The sequence below is a fragment of the Pollachius pollachius genome (assembly GCF_949987615.1).
Source record: "Pollachius pollachius genome assembly, chromosome: 1".
Taxonomy (NCBI): domain Eukaryota; kingdom Metazoa; phylum Chordata; class Actinopteri; order Gadiformes; family Gadidae; genus Pollachius; species Pollachius pollachius.
The window spans coordinates 25,164,831-25,181,183 of NC_136934.1; the positions used below are offsets into that span (position 1 = coordinate 25,164,831).

Sequence of the window (16,353 nt, forward strand, 5' to 3'; positions counted from 1 at the left end):
AGGAAATAATTCTCAGTGTTATCAGACCAATGATGCTATCAGTCACTTTTACAGTTTGAATTAAGATTAAATAAGCACAAGTAACCATAATTATGTAGCTTCCATTCTTGTACGAATAAATAAAATATGTGGAAAGCTTGTGGTCTCGTATCGTAAACTAATTATCTTTCTCCACACTGAAAATATTCTTAATTTTGACCTTTCATGATGCAGAGGTATCCTATCTTCGCATTGTGATATTATTCTCCATAAATATAGTAGTTTTTGGGAAGAACACACTGTGCATGCGCACTTTAAGCAATCCCACGCACGCTTAAGAAATGGTGTTAAGTACTTAAAGCGCATGTGCGACTTGTTAAAAAAAAGACTACTATGTCGGTGTGAGGAATAGTAGTTTATCAAAATTTATAAAACAGCATGAAGTATTTCAATACAAATTTGTTGGGAGAATAGTTGGGAGAAAACATTAAGTTCAAAGGACGTAACCGTATTTCACACCAGGCAACGTTTAATTTCTCTTTATTCTCAGGCTTTGCTCCCTGTGAGATGTTGTCCCAATCAGCCATTCATGGACATTGTCAATTCACACAGGGCTACATTTTTCTGCTAATCTACCCAAGGTTTCTTATATTACAAAAGACAACAGCACACCAGGCACACTGAATCTATGGGGTATGGCATTCAAACAAAAGATGATGCAAAAAACACAGGTAGACTGATGTTTAATTGACAAACCAATACAAAGTCGGCAAAATAAAAATAAAAGGTAGAACAAAATCAAAAAGCTGTTTATAGAAAACAACATGTCCAAAGAATTTAAGAGATCAAAACACATCCAAATACAATTATTATCCAAGTACGGTTTGAATTAGTTTAGCAGATATAATTACATATCTTTATACATACAAACATCACAATAAGGTAGAATACAGAAATATCGGTCTTCCATTCCACATTCAGGAGTCAGATCACGGCAGCCTGTTTTGTCAAAACAACATCACTTTTTGGAGGGCTTTTGTTATTCATCATACACATGTTATATGTCATCTATCATGGGTGTTGTGCAATATTGTTCTTTTTCTAGTTTACCCATGTGCATGTTCATTTAAATTTGGAACAGTACAAATATATGACATCAAGGTCTACTAAATAAATAAGTCATATCAAGGCCTTTCAAAGTGGCTAAGACGCAAGCCCCAGATTTAACTTCAACTCTGTCCTTAAAATTTTCTAGATGTTTCCCAATGATACTATTGGCTTCAAGGGAAATTACACCTTTTATATAAAATCATGAATGATCATCAAATATTAAAGTGATCTCAAAATGAGCTCCATGCATTGACTCCATCATTCACCACATGCATCCTCTGCATTCCGTAAGGCACAGCAGACTCATCGTTGAATGTGTGTCTGCACCTCTATACATCTGCGCCTCTACACAGATCTATCACACCTCCCTTCCCAGTCTGCACCCCCAGACTGAGTCTCAACCCCATCTGTAAAAGTGTGTTCTACTACGTTGCTCCGCGGTGAGACCCCACCTGAGCCCCGCCCCTCCCTAGATTTCCCTGTGGCTACAGCATGGCTGGCTCCTGGGGCCCGGGGCCCTCTGTCTCCTGCATGATGCCCCCCTCAGCAGTGCCCTCCTGGCTGAAGAGGTAGTAGGGGGGCGTCTGCCGCGCCTCGATGATCAGCACGCCCTCGGGGGACAAGGACGCGAAGACCGTCACCGGATCCACATCTGTGGGAATCCTGAGGGGCGAGAGAGATGGACAGAGATAGAAAGAGACAGAGAAACAGAGAGAGGGAAAGAGACAGAGAAGGGTGAGGAGGAAGTGGGGAGCGGGGGGAAGACAGGTGGTAAACAATGATAAGCGTCAAACTCCTGGTCTGGTCTACTTGGGTTCTTAGCTTGTTTTAAATGAGTCAATGTTCTGCCATAATGTGTGGTTGCAAGATTGAGACATGTACGTAAATGGATGCAACAAAAATACATGAATTTATAACTAAAAATAATAAATTGCCTAACCTGAGAATGCTGGAAATGTGCTCTAGCCTACTTGGTAGAGGTCATTCAAAAGGTAGTCACTTAAATATATTGGATTTTCATTATCACCATATGAACCTCTGCATGTATTGGTATGCATACAAGTGTGAGGACATTCGATTGACACCTCATCATGAAAGCTAAATTGCCTGCAAGGTGTGAAACAGCATTTAACTCCAGGCGGAGGGAGATAAAACTAAATATCAGCAAGGATTTTATTCAATAATATTCCCCCTTATTCATCTTATCTGGCAAGTTTTGAAATAATAAAGACCTTATTGCAAGTATCAACTATCTGTAAAAGAGGAAAAACGTATGTGTCCAATTATGTTGGAAAGTCTGCTTGCACAAAGTGTGAGTTTTCTATCACGGTACACTCCAGTTATCTACTTAAGGCATCTGGCAGGCAGACAGGTCAAAGATAGTGTTCTGTCTTTCTCCCCTTCTTCTGTTCATTGTGTCGCTCTCACTCAGGTGAAGATAATAGCTCTATTTCAGGAGCGCATTCACAGGATTGTGTCCCAGAAAGAAAGTGAGCAGTAACAGATGGAAAGAAACATCACTTTAAGATTGTTTAAATATCGCTCAATATTTGATAATTTAAAAAAAACTGATGTTTCACTAATTATGGTCTTTGAATGCTTCAAAGGTATAGCAAACCTTAAAATAACCTATTGTTGATGAAAAGTGGTGCAGTGGGTTACATAGTAGTGCTATGGATTGATCCTGGTCCAAGTCTGGTAGTGGATAAGGTGTCAGACTCAGACTCAGACTTAGTGAGGGCAGTAATCCCCTCAGTAATAAGTTGATAACCAACCACTAATGAGTCCAAGTCCTTTGCCCGAACATCCTCAGCAACAGGGTTTCTGAAGTGCATGTTCTCCCTTAAGAACGGCGGTCAGCCAAAGCACTTCAAATGAAGCTCTTTTCTAACATATTGTAGAATATAGCTTTTAATAAACCACCGGCTACCGGGGTGGCTGAACCAGCACTCCAGCAGTTTATGAATCATTTGGGACGGTGGAAACAATGTTTAATGAATATGCTTCAAGAGTGACACAGTAGGTTCTGCGTCTTGTGAGGTATTTCCCGCTAAGTGATGTAAGATAATAGCAGAGTACAATTACATCATCAAAGGAAAGATCATCATTATTATTACAACAGCTCAAGATCACAGAAAAACATGCACATGCACAGCTACACACAGTACCACCAGTACAGAAGTTGAGGAACAGAAGTATAGAGGGTGGGGAACAGAACCAGCAGTACAGAGGAGGAGGAGCCACCAGTACAGAAGGTTAGGAACAGAACCACCGCTACAGAGGTTGAGGAACAGAACCACCAGTACATAGTTAAGACGCAACAAAGAACTAAGTTTGGTCAAGGGTGAACCATGAGTCCAATGATTAACATCCTACAAATCGACTTATCAATATACCATAACTTAGATGGTCTCCACACACTCACCCTCCCAAACACACTCTTTTAAGGAACAAAGCATCACAGGGATGTTCTTCTGTAGTGGAAGTGAAATCCCTCAGGTTAGACCGTTACTAGAGAAAGAAATGGTATCTGTCTAGTGAAGAGGAGTTGGTTTTTTCCAAAGCAACGGTCTGAATTTTATCTCAAACATTGACTTCGCTGTTGCCAAAACACTGCAGGGCACAGGGTGCTACAGGGGGGACAATGCGAGTGACTCATACAAAAATAAGTTCAATGTGTGTGTGCACATGTGCCCGCACACACACACACACACACACACACACGCACACACACACACACTAGCAGCCATGCTTCAAGACAGACAGATAGACAGAGAGGGAGAGAGAGACAGAGAAAAGACAGACAGCCAGACATAGAGGGAGGGAGAGCCAGAGGGAGAGAGAGAGACAGACAGACAGACAGACAGACAGATGGAGAGAGACAGAGAGACAGAAAGACAGAGGGAAGACAGACAGCCAGACAGAGAGGGAGGGAGAGAGAGCCAGTGGGAGAGAGACAGACAGACGGAGAGAGAGACAGAGAGACAGAAAGACTGAGAGAAGACAGACAGATAGACAGAGAGGGAGAGAGAGAGAGCAAGGGGGAGAGACAGACAGACAGACAGACAGACAGACAGACAGACAGACAGACAGACAGACAGAGACAGGGTCCTGAAATACTCCATTAGGCAGTAGTTGAGCTACAGATGTTACATATTAATAGACTGTTATTAATAATTTGCCAAAGAAAACTTGAAGTAAACATGTTGATAACTTATTGAAACCCCACACTCCACTCGAGATGTGGACTCTTTGAGAATAACAAGTGTTAAGTGAGTTTGAGTGTTTGATCAGAGATTTTATGCTATCAATCTCATGCCAACTCTCATTGGAGGTTTTTGTATTATTTAACCATTTATATATGCATCTTAATCTCCCCCTCTCTGTTGCTCCATGTATCTGCTGCTTGCTTCAGGTTGAGCTTAACTGAAGTACACAGACAGCCACTGGGAGCGTTTCAATTAAGCCACTGCAGTGAGATTGATGCTTGGCTAGCCTAGCCTAGCCGCTGAATAATAAGCCAACAGGAAATTAAAAGGGGCCGGGGTGGCTCAGCGGAGAGACGGTAGGCTGCTATACCAATTAGAGCGACTCTTTCAAGTCATTCACTGTCCAATTAAAAGGTGAACTCATTGACTGCTATGGAATTTCCCATGGCCCGCTTTGATGGGATCAGAGTTCTGCTGCCAACAGAAGACGTCCCAACAGAAGGTGTTGAGACAGTAGCACTTGGTTAAAAGTTTCTGGGCAGCACTCAGTAAAGTGTCACGTATCCTTTCGATGCTGTCATGCGAGTAGACTTGTGAAATTAAACTTGGAAACTAGGTGACATCGGTCACTGAACCCTTAGTAAACAACTGCCTGTGATGGGCAGTTACTAACATTACAAGAAAACGTACACGCTCACAAAAAGCTACATTTGAGTTGATGTCTATATAGTGGAAGCAATGACTAAAATTAAATTACATCTGCACTAGCAAGCCTTGTTGAAGGGATGATAATGCATTGTAGTAAAAGTGGCCCTTTATAAGACATTGGTATCAATGTTATAATTAACCATGAATGAAAAAACAGAACGCTATATGCCCTGAAAAGTACAGGACAATGTGATAGGTGAATAGGTGTACATTTGTTATTGTGTATGGCATTAGAAATACTCACTGTATCTTCTTTGTGAAATTCTTGGTCACGATGCCTCCCTCCTCCTGCTTCTCCTCGTGTTTGCCTGTCGACAGACGATAGTGGAGCAGTGAGGGAGAAACCTGGATTGAATCATCTCTTGTAATGATTGGTTCTGTCATCGGTGCTATGTATTTCAAGCGAGCAGACAAGGTCAATAAAGATGAGAAACCGCCTTAGTTATAGCACATGTATCTCACACCGCCAACCCTAGATCTATATTCATTATTTCTTGCACAGAATATAAAACAAGTTTTATCAGCTGTCAGCAAAGCAGACGTGCGGGATGCAGGACCGAACAAAACAAAGTTTCTCCTCGTTTGCCTTTAAAAGACACACTTTATTTCTCTGTTCTGCCAGATGGAGTCTCCATCTTGAGTGTGTTTTAAATCACCCCGGAGTCATCGAGTGTTACATACACTCTTTCGACACACGAGAGAGTCATGTGTGTTTATATGGAGTGAACTCAACCAGACACCCATCCGCTCCTCTTAGGTACAGTGGGCAGACCCACAACACAGAGGCTCCACCAGGGTGACAACTCGGCCTAGAAACCCCCCCCCACACCCAAGCAACCAGCCTCCGTTTCCAAGTACTGTTTACGGCTGTTGTGTGGCTCCACACCAGCAGCTGCTCTGGGTCTGCTAAATGTCAGAGGCTGCACCACCACCACCACCCGCACCCCTCACCCCCTTGACCCCTATCCCTGCCAACCACCCACCCACCGGCCAATCAGTGCTGCGAGCTGGGCCCAGTGCTACCCTACACTCTCGCCTGTGATTTCATTGTGGTTCGCTGGCCAGTGGGATCACATGATTAGCGGCACTTCTCGATGACTTAAGGAGTAAAACTTGCCGTCTCCAAAGCAAGTTACAATGGAAAATTGGCCGAGAGGGATCAGCGCGCAGGCTGCCTCTCCCTGTTCCCCGTGTGCCTCCTGACGGAGATATCACATTCCATACGCACTGTGTAACACGCTCAGGGAAAACAGGGGCCCACATCATCTGATCACACTTTATTTAACAGACAGCACAATACGCACTGTGCTTCTCCTACTCTCCCCTCGGTCCTGTTGCTCTCTCCTCGGACGGTGATTGTTCTGACAGTTGGAACGTGAATCATTATGTTTTTGTTTTTTCTATTTCTTCCATTGATGCGTTGCGAGAGACGATGGCGTTTCTCATCTTTCTCCGGCACTGGGTGATCCATGCATGTTACACGCTTGTCACACACTTCCTGTCGACTACTTTTAGAATGAGGTCGACCCACGGACGTCGTCTGTCCGGGATGGAATGACCCAACTGAGACAGGGAGGCTGTGCTTATCAAAAGCATAGTGCAGTGGACAACAGTGTCCTAGGTTGCCCTGGTATTTGTCTTTTATATGTTAAAAGTATCATGGCAGGACTGGCTCTTTAAATAAAGTACCTCGTCATGCCTTCACATTCAGCAGAATGGTAAAGCAAATGACTCAGGGTGGAGGTTGGGAGTAACATGGGTTTCCAAAGAGCAGAGTCACTACCGCTAAAGAGCGGTGGGGTATAGAGAGACTGTTGTCATGTCCCTGGCCTACATTCTAAATGTAGCTCATTGGGTGGCTGAATGATTCTCCAGGAATCCAAAACAGGTGTCCGAGCTGAAGAATGGTCCAGCCCGTCGCCTCCTCCGAGCGGTCATATGGTCTGGACCCAAGGCACTAAGTATCTTCTAACTGACCATGTAATGTTCTTGTTGAATGTCTGCTACAGTACATTTCAACAGCAATGTTATGTAGGCCTTCGATGTCATGGACGTCAGCGCAGAAGCGGACTAACTCATTAAAGTACATGTGGTACATTCAGGCTATGGGTCGTTCATAAAAATAATGAACATTTAAAAGCGCTTATCTCAGACCGAAAGACTGTAGGCCTACATACACTAAACATCAACCTACTTTTTGCTATTTTCTTCATACTGCTTTGTTATTTTGTTTTATTGTCCTTTAAAATTAAGTTTATCTGCTTAGGGCGTAAGTGTTATAATTTATATATTATTGCTATATATATATTATTAATTTGATGCATACATTTCTAAATAATCATATTTGATGATTATTTAACCTGATGTGGAATAAGCTAAATGGGTCTTTTCGCAGTGGATGTGTAGAGTGGAATCTCACCTGAAACTTCTACAAAGCCGTCTCTAGTCTTGACGCTCAGCTCCTCCGGCCTGAAGCTGTGCACGTTGACGCAGACCTTCCATGGCTCTTCACCGGGGGTCGTGGGGGGCGACGTCTCACTGTACCGGGTGGTGTACACCGTCGGACCCCCCGTGGAGGCGCGCTGGGAGAACCCGGGGCGGAGAGTGGTGCTGAACGGCGAGGTGCTGCTGAGACGGGTGCTGAGCCTGCCTGGTCGAGCCCAGCCCGGCCAGTCCATGGCCAGGTCGTCGGGGAACGGAGTCATGCCGAAGTCGTCCTCCATGAAGCGGTCTCTGAACGGGGACTGCTCCCTAAACGGGGACTCCCCGAACGGATCCCGAGCAATCCGCGGTCGGTTCCCCAGCGTGTAGAAGTCTCCCTCTGCCATACCCAGCTGTGAGGAGTGTGACGAAAGGAAAATCCAAAAGTTAAGCTCGTTGTTTTACACCAACGATTTAAGAATAGGCCGCCTAGGGCCTATAAATGTTTCCTTGTGTGTCTTTATAGTAGGCCCACTGTCTGTGAAGTACTCAGCATAACGCCACGCAACTTCACCAGAACTTCACTGCTCTAACTACAAGCTCAACGGCAGCTTACCGTTTTAAACTTCACTTGTAGTCGACTTTCTTCTTCTGTGAGATTTTTATACGTCGGCTTGGCTCCTAACAGGGGTCCAGAAAGTGCTGGTTGGATCTTCAACCCACCACGCTCAGCAGCTGACCAGAGAACCTCCCCTCCCCACCAAATATAGCTTCTTTTTTTTCTCGTGACCCGTCACTCACACACCAAATTATGTCTGTCGAACAGACCCCTCCCCTCTGATGCAAATAGAGGACCACGCATTGGGAAAGACTGGTCAAACACACTGATGTCACGACACGGATCAAACTGCAGAGGTAATGGTTATGTTTTCTGTTTGGACTCGGCTCAGATAACGGAACCTGGAGTTGTGTTTGTAAGCCTAATGCCAGCTATGTCAAATGTGTGTAACCCAGGCCCGAAGGGTGATAGTGAACAGAGTCCCTAAGAATGAGCGCAAGAAGGACTGCCGACAATATTGTTTTATTTATTTTTTACAACATGGCCATATAGTTTATAGTTTATTCTTGACATAAAGGGAATGTTATTTCAGGGGACACGTTATATGAAGTCAAATTCAGCCACTGTTAAATGGGTCAGGAGAAAATCATATTATCTTGTAAAATACAGTATGTTTCTTTATATGGGTAGTAATGGAGTAGGCTATGCATTATTTAACACAGAAACACCAATTTACTATCAGGTTTCTAGGACATTCTTAGAGCATTTTTGAAGAGGAACAATAAAAGTAAAGACAAAAAGTAGAACAATTTTATAAAATAAGATCACAAAGACGAAGAGTTGACGTCACTTAACAATATGATTAAATAACCATGTAGACCTATACAACACCCATCTTTATCTATACAGTTCATATCTACACCACGTTCATTATATCATATTAAATTCATTTTTATTTAACATTGTGGAAGAGCTGATGTAGAAAAAATGGGACATCATTACACTGAAAACTCTTCTATTTGGACGTGTGCGGCAGCGCACACTCAAAATTATAAATCAGGAGTTATTATCAATGGAATAATCGCTTTCCCTCATGTGGCCACTGGACTTAACATCCAGTGAAATGAATGCCCAGAGAGCGAGTTTCACTACAATGGTCAGAGAGCCAGACGATGATATTGGGATCAAATCAATCAGACGTTCTATAAAACAGCTGTAATTCATTCCACAGACACACAGCAGACTACACAACAAGCGTGGGTTGCATAGAAAGATTGGCGACTACAAATAAACACAAAGATAGAAATGTTACAAATGTTTGGATGGGCTTTTGGACGTTTCACCATTCAATCTGATCAGTGCAAAATCAAAAGATGAGGTATGTGTTGTCTTTCTCAGCGGGTACATGAAGAAATACAGCATATGAGCATTTGTGTCAAAAATTTTAAAAGGACAAAGCAACCAAATAAACAGCTTAAATAAAAAATATACATTAAACCAAACTTTCAAAGCAACAATATATAAAAACACAACTTTAGAATATGTCTTACTCCGGGCAGAGTAGCAGACACCTGCTCCCGCCTGGCTGTCAGAGGAAATATGTCCTGAGATATTCTGGGTGTTTTTCCAGCAGAGAACTCTCACAGACTCTCCTCTACACGTTTTTGGAAGGCGTCCTATTACATTACCCAGGGCTGACATTTCAATTGCTTTTCCACTTGATCAGAAGATAAATTAACCTGGCCTTTCAAGTGACAGGCCGTTTGCTTGCCGTCCGTGCAACCGCCTCCTTTCATTTTTCAGTGTTTCTTTCATTCTTTGTGTTCTGAAGTGCGGAGACCAAAGTGATAAACCTCTCCTTATCCCCGATAACGGGCCCTCTACCACAGTATGAAAACACATGGAACAGCAGCCCCGTTACAGAATCAATCTTTGCAAAAGGTCTGCACGTGACAGCAAAATTGTGGTGTCCAATCAACGTTAAATTACACCGCTCAATGCATTTCAAACAAATTATCAACAATATAACATAACCATAGATTGACGGTTTGACAGCGCCTGACAAAACTTGACATACCACGCCATACACTTCCCAAGGAGTGTCTCTGAGTGCAGATGAGACAACATGAGAAGAGATGTAAGAGACAAGGACACCCTTGGGGATTGTTTCACCTCTTCAAGCCTAAAACCGATGCAGAGACATGCGTAGGTGATACAGTTCAACCATCCCTGCTTTTTACGCAAATGCAACACAAATAAATACATTGTCATCATCAGCCTCTCGTCGTGAAATACTACCGCCTGGTTTTGCTGCTTTTCTTCAACCTCACGTAACTAGGACTCCTGCTGCGACTGCTTCGAGTCCCGAAGATGGAGTTCCAGGAGGAGCTGCGGCTGTTGCTCCTGTAGCTGTGGCCAGAGGTCCGACTGTGGCCTCGTGTGAAGATACTGCTCCACGACGATACGCTGGTGGAACGGCAGCTGGATGAGGGACTGGGCCGGAAGTAGGGAATGGGTCTCTTCCTGGCACTGTGGGGAAGGGGGAACCAGAGAAGGTTAACATGGGGCACGCTACAATGTTAGACAGACAGACAGAAGGGCAGGCAGGCAGACGGACAGATAGATAGCTCTATCAATCAATTGACTTCCATTTATCCAAGAAGGGCACATGTGGCTGCAACAGCAAAGCAGACACCAAAATATCCATCTAAAAATCCAGTGACTTTAAATCGTGCTGCCTTCACCTTGTGATTCTCCGTGCTTCCAGGTGACTTGGTGAGTCTCTCCTCCTCTTCCTCATGGGGGAGTAGGACTTCCTCCTGCTCTTCCTCCTCCCCTCCTTATTCCTCCGCTTCTGGGCTTTTTCCTTGTAGCTGGACGACCGCTTCCTGTCTCGGGGTCTAAAGAGTTTGACATGACAACACACCGTCTCAATGAGTACAAACGGATGAGAGATGGAGAGCAGGGGGATGAATGGTTTTTGGCTCATGTTACCTGTCAGGACTGTATCGACAGTAACTGTCTCTGGAGCTTGTGCTGGCCATGCTGCCCCTCCGCCTACAAGCATCCGAGGAGCTCGGAGAGCGGGAGTACGGGCTACAACGAGATAAGATACAAGATGACAATAGCCTCAAACCATGAACAATCACAACGTCAAGTCATGGACTTCTGGGTCATGGGGTGGGGGGGGGTGGGGGGGGGGGGGGGGGGGGGAATCAAACCCAGGACCTTTCGGATGGGAAATCGAACACCTTCACTACTGCACTATCCTACCACCATATCACACATATAATACTTAACACTATACATAAAGGAAGAGAGAGCCGTACCTGCAAGATGACAGTGACCGGCTCCGGGATGAGTGTTCTGTATGTGTGGAGCTCCCACAGGAAAAGTTCCTGCTTGGACTGTGCCTGACGGACCTCTCCCTCTGCCTCCTACGAGAGGAGCGACTCCTCTTCAGATTAGAACGCCTCCTCTTCCGTGGACGCACATCCTCACCTTCCACGCTCAGTGCCTTGCTGTTTGTATGAAAGCAAAAAATTCAAGGATGTACAGTTAATAATGATCCACACTATCCAAGGTAGCCCTTAATAGCAGTTCTGTCGTCTCAAGATTCACTCCAATCAATGGAATGCGGACCTACCTTGTCCCGTCGTAGAAGGTTGAACTCTCAGTGAGAGCAGTGCACAGTGAGGCGTAACTTGTCAAAGAGTTTCCTGAATCAGAGTCGCGCTCTGTGATCTTCAGCTTATCCGGAGATGCCAAACCCTGGCATTGTTTGCTGCTGTCTACGATGCCACTTGGTTGAGAGATGCTGTTTTTATTGGAAGGTGGGGAAGACGTGTCGTTCCCAGAATCGTAATCATGATGGCCGTGATTCCCTTTAGCGTGTAATAGCTTGTCTCCAAATTGTAATGGCAAAATCTGCAGAGAGACAGAGAAGTACAATCTCAAACCACTGATTTGCCATCTGGAGCAGGCTACCTGTTAGATTACACAAAGGCAGATATTCCCCCTTTAATGCATAGAAAAAAAGTTCTACAGTTCAGAAGAAGACTTTGAAAGATGACATGCAAATTTTGTGGCATGCGAATAACCATGAAATCAATGTACACTCTGGTAAACCCTACAGGAAACTAAGAAAGAAATTGAGCTGAATTAACTCTAAGCTAAAAAAAGATAAGATATGAAAGGAACAATAAACAAAACAGAAAGAAGAAGAAACTGCGTGAGAAGATCTACCGGCTCTATCTTGAAAGAGAGAGAAACAGAAAACAATACCCCCCCCCCCCCCCCCGCCCATTAAGTTAATGCTATTTTACAGAACATTGAACACACATCAAAAAATGGGCATTATGTAGAAAGGAAAAGGATTGCAGACAAAGAGAGATCCCATGAGTCTAACTACTAACAGCCTTTCAGAACATTGCCTCTTTGTTTTCCTGCTATGTAAGACCCTGCTGCGACCTACAGTAAACCCTAAACTGCGGATAGCATCGACTTACCAATCAAGATTTCCTCCTTAAGTACGTAAGGTGTAAGAAAAGGGGAGAGCGGGCAACATAAGTGCATCATTAGAGTTGTGAATTGCAAGTAAAAGACAAAACCCTCTCTTCAAACCCAGAGCCAGTGAGATGAACATCCGGCATGTTCCTTTTTCTTTCCTTCGAAAGGTAGCTTGATTTGTTTTATAGGGATAACAAAGTTACCGGCGATGTAGTGGTACTGAAACAGGGTTGCTTATCCAGGGCCATAATTTAAGTTCTTCTGAAAAAAACCTAAATGCAGGATTGATTTGTAGTTTTTGGAATATGATTCATAGTTTTCGTGCATGATATGATCATTGTTATTCAGATTTTTGGGTTCACGTTTAGAAAAGTGTGTTTTGACTTATTAAAACATAAAGTACATAAAAAAAATCACTTTCTATTACCATATGCATCTGCAACTTTTCGCACAAATCTGAGCACATTTCTAAGCACAAGGTTCAAATGAACATCAATTATTTTGCAGTAGTGAAATATCGATTTGATTTAAATATACAAATTGTAGTTACCAGTCAATGTTTCGTTGAAATAATGCCATTTCAAAAGTATGTTATTGGTAAATGTATTTAGAAACACCTTGAAAATGTTGACAGAAATCAACACAGAAAAACGAGGGACAGATAGTATACTTTTCTTTTGAGTCTAACATAATTAATGTAAAAAATTACAAAATGACATGGCTGTAGGTTCTAGGAAAAGTGAATTCCTTATTTCTACTGATAAATTACTTTATTATTCATCAGAGAGAGGAAAAAAAATCCAAACGCTTCTTTTTAGTGTTTCAATTTTGCTATGAAGGTAAACAAAATTGGAGGCACTTAACGCTAACATTGTGTCAACATGATTGAATCTCAATTGAAAGCCCTGTGGTGTGGGATTACAAACTGCTTGTCTGATTAACATAGTATACTGATTGCTGTTGGGGAGAATAATGTGTTTTGATTCCGAAGCATATATGAGAATAAACTAAATGATTCACCTATTTTTCCAGAAGATAACTTTTGAGGGTGTAAATACATTGATTATTGTAGTTTCCTGTAAATACTTTTTCAAATATATTTTTCTTTCATTTTGCTTGTCATCGTCTAATACAGTTATACAAGCAGGCAGTGGCGTAAATATCGACGGTGCAACCCCCCCCCATACTTTTTTTTTTCTATACTTTTCCAAGTATAGGAAAATACTGAGCTGTATTTATTACCCGTTTGCACATTTGTTTCCTTGTATTTCAGTTAATATAATGAGAATTTAGAGACAGTGTACTGTGTGCATCTTACTGCATTAGGCAGGGTCCAGTACTATAATCAACCCTTGCTGTCAGAATTGCTTTCAGTGATCAAAATCTACAGATTGTATTAAATGCAAAGCAATTTCAGGTTTCATTTTGATTAACTTGGCAACAAAAAAAGACAGCACTCAGCTCTTCTTTTTGACCAATAATCTTTTGTCAAAGAATTAATACTTTGGATGAGAAACATTTCTTTGAAATATAAAAATCATTAGAGCCTCAATAACTTTGAATTTATTCTTCTACATTGACCTAGAGTATACGCAGCAATCGTTCAGCCTCCAAAAGTTTAATTTAATCCACAAGATTTCAAGGTATGTCTTCAGATAGTATTTAAAAAGGCCTGCACCTCTTGAAAGAAAATACAAATATAATGGAATGCCTCTCGAAATAAAATAATAAAGATAAAAAAAGGTATACTTTTTTATCAATCAATCAGAACATCAAGAGGAATTAAAATGGCATTTGATTTGAGTGGCTTCCTACCTTGATTAAGTTAAAAAGAATACACGTGGTTGCAGATAACACAAGAGACGAGTTACTAATTTCTGTTTCTGAAGATAAGGGCTGTCAATGGCGGACATGTTCTACTAAAGCTTATCTACTACTGCAAAAGCTTCTCTGTTATGAACCACTATACATGGCAACCTTTCAAAACTGAAAGAATCTCCACATGGTCACAGTACATTTTTATGCTAAGTTAAAATAAGGAGTTCATGGAAGAAGAGAAGGAAGTAATTTAGGCCATGTAAAACTTCTGTTAGGTTTCAAAAGTATATGGCTGCAAAACATGTGATTAGTAGACACTGCATAACCTGAATATGTTAACGATTTGAAGTTTATCTATGTGTACTTCCCAACCAACGTTGAATCTGTAATTACTGAAACATCTCCACATTGGTCCTCAGTGTTTGACATGGCCCCACTCCGTGAGGATTTCAGATGAAGCTGCGAGTGGTTGTTTCCCAGCAGTACTTACGGTGCCATTGGAGAGGGTGGAGACATATTGTGGAGCAGTATTACACACTGACTTGACCGCTGGTCTCCACTCCAAGTCTCTTTCGTTCAGCTTTGTCCTGCACTCCTCTCGCCCCGAGTCATGCTCCTTCACCTCATGTAGATGATACCTTTGGTGCGCAGGAACAACACACTTAACACAACCTTCAAGATGACACTAGCAGAATAAGAAACCAATGTGTTCTTTTTTAATGGGCTGTTTGGCCTTTAGGGTTGTGGTGTTGACGACAGACAGGACAGTGTAGCACAGTACTATGCTGATATTGATCAGTAATGTATAAAAAGCATTTTCCAACATTTTATTAAAGTAACATTTTGTCTAAAAGATTATTCAAAATTTCCCCAAAACTTAGTATATAGGGGTCAAAAAACTGAATTTCCTTCCCGGCACCCCACGCTGTCTTAAGCTGGTTTCACACCGCCGCGCGGCAACTCGCCGCCTCCATTCATTTCAATGAGGGAAGGGCGGCAGAGGGGAGGTGGTTACAAAAGCGGCTGTTGACCAGGAAGCGCTTGCCGCCCACGTAAACGCGCACAGATTTTCCCTACCGCTCAGCTTTTCCCTACCGCTCAGCTTTCCCCGTGTTGAAACTTTCGGTGGCAGCCGGGCCAGGCATTTTCAAAAGCAGCTGCTGCTGCCCTTCACACCGCCGGGCGGAAACCTGGAGCAAGGCGGTTGTAAGGGCGGTTGCCGCGCGGCGGTGTGCAAGCACCTTTACTTAGGGGAATCATGAGCCTTAAGCCCTTATGCCATAAGGGCTTATGGAGGGATCCCAGATGAGGCAGAGAGACTAATGTAGCCTGCCTCACGCAGCTACGCCCAGCCAAACTGGTGATATCAAGCCAGGTGACAAAAGGAAAGCTCATTGGCTTGTCGTTCAACCATAGCAGCAGAGGGAAAAATGGTATTTCAGGAAAAAAATGTATTGATTCAAGAAATCAAAGCAATTTTTTTTCTTGACGGACAGGCTTTTGTTCTTTGACTCAAATGAAACGTGAAGCTAGAGATAATAAAATAAATCAAGCAAGAGTAAAAATTTGTGGAACTCTAGACGCCAACAACTGCAAGCTAATTTATAACATTAGCGAGAAGCTCATAGAAATTGATAGCATTACACTAGCACCATGCCGCCTAATTGAGATCAATCAATGCTTAAGCTGCAGCTAAATGTCAGAGATTGACATTTCCAATTTTTCATTACATAAATGATAATGACCTGTTTGATTTATGAACTCATATCTTGTGTCGATGGAAACACGGTTCACAGCAATGTGCCTTACTGTCAGCTGGAGGGGCACCCTTCCTGCTCTGTTCACAGGACTATTTATCCTAAACGTAATCCCTCATATACATCCCTCATTGCCCGGGTTCCTGAGTCGTTTCCTCTGAAGAAAGTAAGATAAGAGGATGGGGGGGCGAGGGATGAGGGATGGGGTTAGCGGGGGATGGCCGGAGGCGCGAGTCACCTCTCCCCCTATCAGTCATCAGTGTGGTATGGCCGGGACGCGGCC

At 42.9% G+C, this 16,353-nt stretch overlaps 2 protein-coding genes across 2 annotated transcripts in view; both read right to left on the reverse strand.

Annotated features, from left to right (window-relative positions):
* Positions 1-713: 713 nt before the first annotated feature.
* On the reverse strand, positions 714-8,107 carry hspb8 (heat shock protein b8). Its single transcript, XM_079745913.1, has 4 exons — positions 8,044-8,107; positions 7,426-7,840; positions 5,251-5,314; positions 714-1,752 (listed from the first exon to the last, which is right to left on the reverse strand). Exons 2-4 carry the CDS (start codon positions 7,832-7,834, stop codon positions 1,575-1,577), a joined length of 651 nt encoding a protein of 216 aa, XP_079602039.1. The 5' UTR covers positions 7,835-7,840; positions 8,044-8,107; the 3' UTR covers positions 714-1,574.
* Positions 8,108-10,280: 2,173 nt separating this feature from the next.
* Positions 10,281-16,353, reverse strand: part of srrm4 (serine/arginine repetitive matrix 4) — a gene marked incomplete at both ends in the record, with an annotated part of 40,847 nt that continues 34,774 nt past the window's right edge. The window contains 6 exons of the mRNA XM_079734116.1: positions 10,281-10,515; positions 10,731-10,886; positions 10,981-11,082; positions 11,316-11,507; positions 11,633-11,913; positions 14,804-14,951. Of these exons, the coding sequence (XP_079590242.1) occupies positions 10,281-10,515; positions 10,731-10,886; positions 10,981-11,082; positions 11,316-11,507; positions 11,633-11,913; positions 14,804-14,951 (1,114 nt within the window). The remainder of the gene's footprint in view (positions 10,516-10,730; positions 10,887-10,980; positions 11,083-11,315; positions 11,508-11,632; positions 11,914-14,803; positions 14,952-16,353) is intronic.